General features: G+C 37.0%; 1 protein-coding gene across 1 annotated transcript; it reads left to right on the plus strand.

Annotated features, from left to right (window-relative positions):
- The first annotated feature begins 211 nt into the window (after window positions 1-211).
- On the plus strand, window positions 212-7652 carry LOC119782792 (haptoglobin). Its single transcript, XM_038283941.1, has 4 exons — window positions 212-465; window positions 815-886; window positions 5691-5958; window positions 6521-7652. The coding sequence occupies exons 1-4, from the start codon at window positions 446-448 to the stop codon at window positions 7073-7075; spliced, it is 915 nt and encodes a 304-aa protein (XP_038139869.1). The 5' UTR covers window positions 212-445; the 3' UTR covers window positions 7076-7652.
- The last annotated feature ends 2441 nt before the right edge of the window (window positions 7653-10093 follow it).

Genomic DNA, 10093 nt, shown 5'->3' on the forward strand with positions numbered 1-10093 from the left:
GATGCCAAACCAGAATATAAATAGCACACGTGTCCATTTAACATTCAGTGGAAGGAGGTGAACTAAAACACAGAATAAAACAAGAATTATAGCCTTGTGAGAATCTTGTATTGTTTTTATTTCTGTTTTTTTTTTTTTTTTTTTTTTAGATTAAGCAACACTATTGCTGCTTTATATAAAACCAGAAGCTTTTATTGTAAAACCTAACATCTTTCTATTTCCCTTTTTTCTGATTCAGATTTTTTGGACACTAACAGACAGAGCAAACAATTTGTTGCAAGATTTCGTAATTAGCTCATTTTGAAATGCAGGGATTCCTGTTTTCATGAGCCAAGCAGAAATTTCCAGATCAGAGCATTTGTTTTTAAGCAGATATAAATATACCAACAGCTTGAATGCAAAACACACTTAAGAAGAGAGACTAAAACCATCAAAAGGGAAAGACATGATTGCTGTCAACAAGAGGTAAGATAAAATATTTATAGCTTTGCTACACAGATTAAATCTGAATGCTGTTTTCTACAACAGGAAAAAGTACTAGAATAAAATCATTCAAAGACAAAATAAAATGAGGTTATTTAATTTATAACTATTAAGGATTTTTTTTTTGTAAACTTGTTTAGTATAAAGTTGCTCCTGAATCCAATGAACACAATCCAATGATCTTTCACTTAAAATTATTTTATTAGCAATTATAACACTTGATTTTTAAGAAAGTTGTGTCTAGGTATTTTTTGATATGTCCAGATTGTATTCTCAGCTGATCATTAATGAATCTAGTGAATGCAAACCTTTTGGTTGACTGTGTTTGAAGGTTCTCCCTTGTTTTGGTCCTGCTGGCCTTGTGGACCATTCTGGCAGAGGCGAGGATCAAAGCCTCTGTTTTAGGTAATGCCAACATTTACTATCAACATCTTGCAAAATGGTCAGTTCAGTTTTGACAAAGACAGTAAACAATAGTTATGGTTAAAGTGACTTTTACAGTCAGTTTTCAGATATAAGCATGATAGCTTCATGAACATACAGTTTAATATACTTTTAGTATCTGTAAGGTTTGTAGACATTCATAAAGTATCTAAGTTTATTCTTCTTATTATACATTTTTATGACTGTTAAAATTAATCTTAATTATCTCTTATATCCAAATGTTTTAGGAAAACACTCAGGCTTCAAATGGTTTTCCAACTTTTTCAATATAACTGTCTCTTTATCTTATTGTTTATATTTGCTTGCTCAAAATTATTTCAGAAGACCTTTGTTAATTAGTAGATGTGTTTGCAGTCTGGGTTAGTTCCAAATTAGTTTGCCGGAACATGATCCCTCTGGAGTTTCGAATCAAGGCACAGATATTTTCAGCAGAAAGACATTTAATCATAAAACGGAATGGCATTTCAGACTGTAGTGAACTTCTTGAATAATATAGATATACTCTTTATTACCCTGTCGTGGTGAAATTCAGGTGTTTCAACAACAGAGCAAATAGGCAAATCAAATATTATTTGATCTGGAGACAGAAATGATGTATATGTAAAACCTGGGCTCTGATTTATCAAGCTTGCGTATGCAGTAAATGAGGACTAAATCTTTTTCAGCACTTTTTATTGTCATTACAGTGGACAATAAAAGTGAGCAGTGGGCTGCCATGGTGCGGCACCTGGGGAGGAGTGTGTCTTTTTTCCCCCCCAGCGTTTTGTCATAACACTGTCACAAGTACAGAGAAACTCTTTGCATTTAACCCATCCCATTGGGGAGCAGTCGGCTCCTACTGTGCAGCGCCTGGGGAGCAGTTTGGGGGATACGGATCCACACTGGCAACTCATTCCCCCCAGATGGGATAAGAACCCAGGCTTCCTGTTTGCAGGATGGGTGACTTAGCACTTCAGCTAGCCAGCCGCTCTTGCATACTGTAAGTCATTTTTCCTTTAGATGATGTGATTTATCATATATAAACTTGGACTTGTTTGGGGTCTCTCTCACACCAGCTCTAACCAATGCATAAAGTTACACATATCTTGGAGATGTAAGGAGAAGAACTGAAGCAAGATTAGACCTTTAATATCCCTTGATATAAAAAATAAATTATAGATCAAGAATGAAATGTCTTACTGATTTGTGCTTGCACTGGTGAACCAAAACTATATACAGTAACATGTACAACTCATGAAATGAGCAGGTCATATCCTTTATCAGAAGACAATATTTAAGCACTTCATTAACCCCATAGTCCTCCCCCTAGTGTTCACCAGGGTGAGTCGTATAAGTTGGCATTTTTGCTAACTGCTGTTTATACCTCTGTGACACCTGTGTTATGGTGCTTTGCTGGAGAATGTTGAACAAAGGAGAATTAGGAGAAAATACCTTTTCGGGATCACCAAGATGTCCTGACCTATGATTATAGTTGGTTTAGCAGCAAATCAGACTCCCTGGAGTATTGCTCCTACATCTATGTGCTGAACAGGGTGGCTACCGAACATATTTCTACAATTCTCCACCAAAACACATTTTTCTGAATTCGTTTAACCCTTTCTTTAATTTCGCTCTTTTCCCCTTGGTTGCCAATGTTAACAATCAAATAACATTGATCCTATGGCTCATTGAAACACAGTGGCATTCATACAGTGCTTTGCATGGTCAATTTATGGTGAAATGTGGGCGGGTAGAGGGCAGAACAGTAGGTGGAGCCTTGGATGCCAACTTGTGCACACAAGTGTGATTTATCAAAGAAATGTGCTTGTTTTTGTGTGTGCTCATGGTTTAATCAATCTGAAATGTATTTGTGTAAGCCATTTTTGGCCTTTGGGCATACATACACATTGTGTTGAAATCCCACACAATCTTTGATCAATTAGACCAGTGTTTCCCAACCTTTTTAGACTTGCGTACCTGTTTGGGCATTTTGTCTTACCATGAGTACCCCTCTCAGTCAAAAGGGATGATTGTCCAAAAGTGGAACGTACAATAACTGATAATAGAATAAAAACAACTTATTTAATCTTTTAAATTAAAAACATCTAATTCTAAGGCATTTTATTCCATCCATCCATCCATTTTCTTCACGCTTTCTCCCAAGTGGGGTTGCAAGGGGTGCCAGTGCCTATCTCCAGCTGTCAATGGAGATTGAGGCGGGGTTCACCCTGGACAGGTCGCCAGTCCATCGCAGGCATTTTATTCCTTCCATTTCCAATAAAAAAAACAGTTTTCAATAAATATGTTGTTTTCAGACTTCAAAAACCTTTATATACATTCCAGATGTATTTATCAATGGAACCTTTAATACTAAAACCTGCATGTTAGCAGTAGGAGCATCATTATAACAGATGTAGGTCGCTGAATTCAACCATTTTAAGTTAGAAGGTGAATGAATGAAACTATCTAATTATGTTTTTCCTGCAAAATGAAAAGAGGAATGTGACCTTTGAATCTATTTGAGATTTATTTATTCATGCTCTGCTTAATTTAAAATATTCATATTTGGAATACCTACTAAAGGACTAAACAAAAAAAAAACATCTTAAAGGTGTAGTGTGTAATAATTACAGGGATTTAATGACATAGATATAATATATTATCTATATCTATATATTTATTGTCACCTGTGACTAAAACTCTCAATCTTTGTTTGCCTTGCCTTAGAAAAAGCTATTTGTAATTAAAAAGCAGTTTGTTCCCATTTGTGGAGAAAGACATCTCTGCGGTACGGCAGAACAGAGCAGACAAAATAGAAACTGTAGAGATCATTATGTTTTAATGGGTCAGAGGCAAGTTAGGCCTATATGAAATCTCTATCAGACTAATAAAGTACTACTTCTAAAATGATCTAACTAAACTATAAACACTAGCCATGACAGGCAACCACCCAGTGATTATAAAGCTGACCGTTTTCAAAACATTTCTCTTGCCCTCAGTCCATACTCATCTCCTTCACTGGAACAGTGGTCAATTCACGATACTTTCTTATTTCCTAATTTGTATACAACATTGTTGTCTCAAGTACCTTTACAACACAGCTGTCACCATCACTTGACAAGATACCATCAGTATAGGTAGATCGGATGTTGCTGAAGCCTTTTTGTACCATGAAGGCCTCCGTATTGTTGGAGGATAGAGGCAGTGTGGGAAAGATGTCGCTGAAAATGACACATTGCAGCTTTATTAAAAGTCTGGTGATCAATGATCAATTCTAAAGATACATTTTGAGAATTTAAATTAATTTTCTTTTTTTTTTATACTTGATAAAAGGTCTGGCATTGCCATAATCCTAATTAACCGGTAACCTAAGATATATATTACTTTATGTTTTGTGATCTATTTACATAGCAACATGATAACATGATGGCATACCCATACAGAAATTATTGAGAGAGAGAAGTCTGAACCAAAGTGATGGATGGACACATTCAGAGCTCCTTATGAAGATTGCACACATACAAGTAGTAAAACAGTCTTGGAATAGAAATTGAAATTAACCTTGCAATAAGCCTCTTAAGCTTTTTGATAACTGATGAGCTCCACTAGTCGTACTTATGTCTCCTGCAGTATTTGACTGATCCTTTCAAATATCATTCATAAAACTAGTGTCTGAAAAAAACCCAGCAACATTCTGATTTATTGATTTAGAAAAGAAACAAAATCTGTCAGGAAATATTTCACCTCACTCTGTAGACTTGTTGAAAAGATTGTGTTGTGCAAACGACAGTTATCTTCTGTGAGGATTAAATGATAAAAGAGCCCCCCCTCCTAAAATCCTCAAGTTTTGCCTCAAGCTACTGATTAATTGTTTAATAACTGTTGAACAATGTCTACTGCTTTGATATCTGAAGAATAACCTTTAGTGAGGAACAAAGACACACTTAATGATTTGTAGAAAATATTCAAGATGTTGCCAAAACCATAAGGAGACAATCACTTCAAACTTGATTATTCACAAAAGAGAAGAGGATCAAACGCATAGAGATCACATTTGCTTCCTCATTTCTGTGTAGTAAGAAAAAAATACAATTAAGCGTTACAAAGCTTTGTATCTGAAGGTTTTAAATTTACAATTAATTAAGAGATCCATGTGATTAATCATTGAAAAGGCATTGCATCAGGAAGGATTATATAGAAGTTTTCAATAAAACCCTGATATATGAGCTTATACTCAAAGTTTCAACAAACAATGTGAATCACTTTGAATTTAAAGTGTTCTAGACTCTGGAGGATTTTAATCACAATTAAAATCATGCAAAGTTGCTGTTTTTTTTATGAATGTTCTGCATATTGTCTATATCATTCTGTGTGTGAACCTGGTTATTTTATGTCTTTATAGCATGTGCCAATATGCAGTGTTAAATGTCTTTTCATTAAGTTTCCTGTGTCACATTCTTGTTAGTTTTTACTAGATTTTACCAGTATTGTTTGTCTGTACAACTATGTTATATTTCGTACATTTGGCTTAAGTTAGCCTTTTTACCTTAACTGTTGTTTTTCAGATTTCCATTTCATGCATCTGGTTATGGATCCATTGCAACTTTTTTAACAAAGAGCCTTTTGGCTTCTGATCCTGTGCTTCATTAGCTGCTTTTAAAGGCTCAGAGTGCTAAAGCATGATCTGAGAAATCTTACTTTATAATTAGCCTTTACTCAGCATTTTTAATTGAAAAACAAAATGAAATGAAATTAATAAAGTTGATTTCATGTAATATTTCTTCCCCTCGTTCGAAGCGAATGGTTGGAGGAACCTTGGCTCCTCTAGTCCCCTGGCAAGCCATGATCTACCTCTCTGACAGTGTCCTGGATGGTGGGTATGCAGGGGGAGCTCTAATATCTGACCGGTGGGTTTTGACAGCTGGAAGAAACCTCTTCATTAAAAAGAGTCGACAGGATATTCAGGGGAAAGATCCTTCCATCCCAAAAGTATACTTAGGAATCTCACAGAGGAGAGAAGCTGATGCCTCCACAGAAGCTGCTGTAGAAAAGGTAAGGAATGGGCATCTTGGTTACGAAAATGCTAAATACAAATAAATAATGTATTAAATACAGTGATTGTAGATAGAATAAAGGCAAGAAAAAAATGCATTGACCATCATGTCAATCTTTTTTTATCAATGCTTTCGCCCTTAATAGATTCCTCTCGTCTTTTGATGCATTTCATTTTAGAATGAATAAAAAGACTTGATTTTTAGCTTCAGGGTTTGCCAGACAAATTACATCTAGAAGTGGTGACAGTGATTTATGAAAGGAAGAGCAACATTTTTCACTTTCCTTCTCTGTTATTTCATCTTTTTCAATGCCATCTGAAATATGTTGCCCTTCAATTTCTTTAGGCATTCAAGGTTTGTTATGAAAGAGGAAATTAGTCTCATTTTAACACGCTCGAAACTCGTTCACCCTATAAAAACACTCAGATTGAGACGTTGCTTTGGGTAACAAAGCACAGTTAGATTTGATAGCTTTGAAAAAATAACTTTTTATTACATTTTCTTATGTAAAGGATGAGAGGGGAGATTAAAAAGGTGATATTTATACTCTCCTCCTGCAGGTTTATCTTCATCCTGGCTTCCAGAACCAATCTGACTGGGATAATGACCTAGCTCTCATCAAACTTAAAGAGTCTGTGATTATGAGTGATAAGGTCACTCCAATCTCCCTCCCAGAGAGAGGCCAGGACCTGGACACTATTAGGGGTGGGTCTGGGGTAATCGCTGGCTGGGGCTGGGGGATCCACCTGACCCTATCAACGTCTCTCAAATACCTCACTCTTCCTCTGGCCAATCACTCTGACTGTAAATCTGAATATGAACAGACTTCACACACACCCATGGTGGATGTCAATATGTTCTGCACTGGACCCACAGGCTATGGGGAAAATGTTTGTTTTGGGGATGCGGGAGGAGCTCTCGCAGTCAGGGATGTGCAAACAGGGGATGTATACGCTGCAGGGATCCTTTCCTATGACAAATCCTGCAACCGGTACCACTACGGTGTCTACATGAAGATTTCTTCATATTTGCCTTGGATCCACAGCATCATTAGGGGAGATACAGAGAAATCATCTGCTCTGCGCTCTGATGCAATGTCTAAAATGTATCCATGACAGACATAGAGCTTAAGGCTCTCATGTTTTGATAGATGGAGAGAAATTATTGCACTGTGTTGTGTCAGTAAATGGCTTCTATTCAGTTGCTGTCATGTCTGTGAGGACTAAATAATGTGATGAGTTAAATGTTGGATTAGGTTTACAGTCTTATCATGGACTCAAATAATTATGAATATTCCACATTTTAGTGCCTTTCTCCTTTAAAGTTAGTAAGTAAAATGTACATGTTTGATAAATTTCTCAAATGTTAAAAAGAGGTTCATATTTAAGTAAATATGTAAAAGTATACATAGTGCAGAAATAATAAACAGACACAATCCAACAATGAATTGTTTACTTTTTGCCTGAAAGAGTATTAACTAGGCTAAGAAAACTGAAAGGTGAAGAGAAAAGCACAGGTCAGAGCTTCTATTAATCTTTCCTTGAGTGACCCAAAGTCCAAGGTTAAGACTAGTCACGTGTTGTTGGAAAATTTAGATTTCTCTTTTATTATATATTAATTTATCCTATTTACTCACTATAAAAGTTTTCACTCAGTCTGTTTCACTTTCAAGGCCACACAATGCTCTGCAGGATGGTGTTTGTAGACCAGACAGAGCTTCTTCCCATAACAAATCAGATTATTTCTCAAGGTTTATTCATAACATGTTACTGTTTAATAAAAGTTTCTGTAATTTGTTTTGACTCAGACTACTTTTCCATTATTGTAAGTAAGGGGGTACGAATGCTGCTCATGCAGAACAGGGCAGAATGCTGTGCCATAAGGGCTGTATGATGAACTGTTCTCTCTTTGCAAAGATATGAATAAATGTGCCGACTGAGTGAAATCCATCAATCTCCATTTATTTAACGACACACCCAAGCTATTCTAATTTAATCAGAGGAGAAAAGGGTTCAAAAACTGACCAGCAACGGTGTACATTCCAGAGACAAAGTTCACAAAGGCTGAATTCAGAAACTCCAGATTAAGAGATCAAGTTAATAGCAACATTTACGCTACCCTTTTGAAACCGTGCTGAGAATTGTCCGAGCATGGTAACCGAGATAACTGTTCAGAGTAAATGGAATGTGACTGAACTGGACCGTGCCAGACACAACCAAACCGCACTATTTCTAGTACTAGTTCAACCGTAGGGCTCGGCACGGTTCAGTTGTGGCTCGGTTCTCTGATAACAAAGAGCACATGGGCAGACCATGTCCTATTTACAGTCAGACTCATTTCATGGGTTTTCCGGCATATCTGGCTTTACAATTCACAGATCTATTCTCCTGTTCACAACATTAACTTCTTCTCAGCCTATTAACAATAAATAGCATAAAAAGAGCATGGTGCGACCTGGGATGGTGCCGAGACCGAGGCTCTCATTGACATGTTTGCGTAATTCCCGCCTTGAGAGCATTAGTATTATGGACCGCCGATAGGAGGCGAGGAACTGTATTAGCCTGATGTGTAAATGGTCGTAAGAACCTAGCTCGGCACAGTTAACTGATCCAACCTCGGTCTGAATTTGGCACAGATTGGTTTCAGAGCGGTAGTGTAAATGGGGCAAATGTGATCAGTGGATCCTGGCTTCACCTGTATTAGAAAGGCAAAGCCAGGCATAAGAGATGCAGCTAGTAATCAAACTAAATGCAGGTTTAACAGGTTTCTTTAAGAGGTCAATCATAGATGCATGGATTCAACAGGTAGCAGATTGAAACATTTCCCAAACACTTCTCTTAACTGAAAATGTCATAATTTAAACAAATACAAGATGGAATAAACCAAACTAAAAAGGGTTAGGTTTTACGTTATGTACAACACTTTCCCCTAGACTCAATTATAACAATAAGAAAACTTAAAAGTAATATGAGAAAGGCTTTGGCTGGAAAGATGTTGACCTTGATGTTCTAATTTTGTGACACATTATAAGACAATTTTAGGTTCTAAATAAAAATAAAGCTTAAGTGAAAATTCCATCTGAAAGATTCTTATCAGCTTCACCTGAACCACCTGCGATGTCACCCATTCAACTTCGCCTTCTCCAAAACCAATTAAGATAAACCTGACAAGATCTCCTTCATTTGGCTCCTGCAGAGCTTCTCTGTCTGCACGCCAGGTTTCTTCCTGTTAAAAGTATCAAGTGTTGCAGGCTACCAAAAGACCTTATCGTCTCCCCATCCCTAAGGGGGGACCTTTTCTTCTGGTTTGCATGTTTTCAAAGCCAAAAAAGGCTTTGTTTGGGCTACTCTATAAAGCTTGGAACTCAACGCTAATTCTGAAATTTTGAGTTTAAAAAGCTTTCTGGATTGGAAGTGAAACTTCTTTAAATTATGAAAACAAAGTCCAGTGGATTGTTTTTAACCTTTTTGGAATTCCTGTTAAGAGGGAGTTTGCCTCTCCACTGTCGCTACATACATGCTCGGTGTCAGAGATTGCTGAGAGTAAATGATTTCATGCAATCAGCTGGTTTTCCTTAGGTAGAACAATCTGTCTCTGTTACTTGTATAAATAAATTGAATTGAAAAAAAAACATATCTAGTTACAGTTTTTCTGTCTCCTCGGATTGAAATGGGATGAGATTTAGCGAGTTCCCAAAAGTAAACAACTGTGTCCACATGAAGTGTTTCACACAGACAACTCTAAAAGCTCCAACATTAAAACAGCCTTACATCATATGCTGCCCAGAACATGAAAGGAAAAGTTAACAATGACTTAAGAGGGGCCGACACAACTCTGAACCTGTGGGTTTTGACTGTTGCCTTTAGGAGCACGGCTTCAAAGACGTTTCTGTCAGGCAGGTGTGTCCACTCTGCCATAGATAATGAACTGTCTCAACAACAGATACCCAGGAAGGTGTTGTGATGACAGCTGCCTGTCCACTTGAAACATTTTGATTGGAGAAGATAAGAGGGAGACAAAAAAAAATCAAAGTGGGGGCTGGTTCCACCTCCTTTCAGTATTATGTAAAGGCAAGTGAGCTTGGGGCATAAGGATGCAGATGGTCTTTGTTGTTGTGACTTTTCTAATCTGTT

The sequence above is a fragment of the Cyprinodon tularosa genome, unplaced genomic scaffold (assembly GCF_016077235.1).
Source record: "Cyprinodon tularosa strain WSP-4 unplaced genomic scaffold, ASM1607723v1 ctg197, whole genome shotgun sequence".
In the NCBI taxonomy this organism is placed as follows: Eukaryota; Metazoa; Chordata; class Actinopteri; order Cyprinodontiformes; family Cyprinodontidae; genus Cyprinodon; species Cyprinodon tularosa.

Coding starts and splice junctions, on each gene's coding strand:
- LOC119782792 (XM_038283941.1), top strand. CDS start 446: ATGATTGCTGTCAACAAGAG. Junction 466..814: donor ATGATTGCTGTCAACAAGAG/GTAAGATAAAAT, acceptor CTGTGTTTGAAG/GTTCTCCCTTGTTTTGGTCC. Junction 5,959..6,520: donor CAGAAGCTGCTGTAGAAAAG/GTAAGGAATGGG, acceptor CTCCTCCTGCAG/GTTTATCTTCATCCTGGCTT.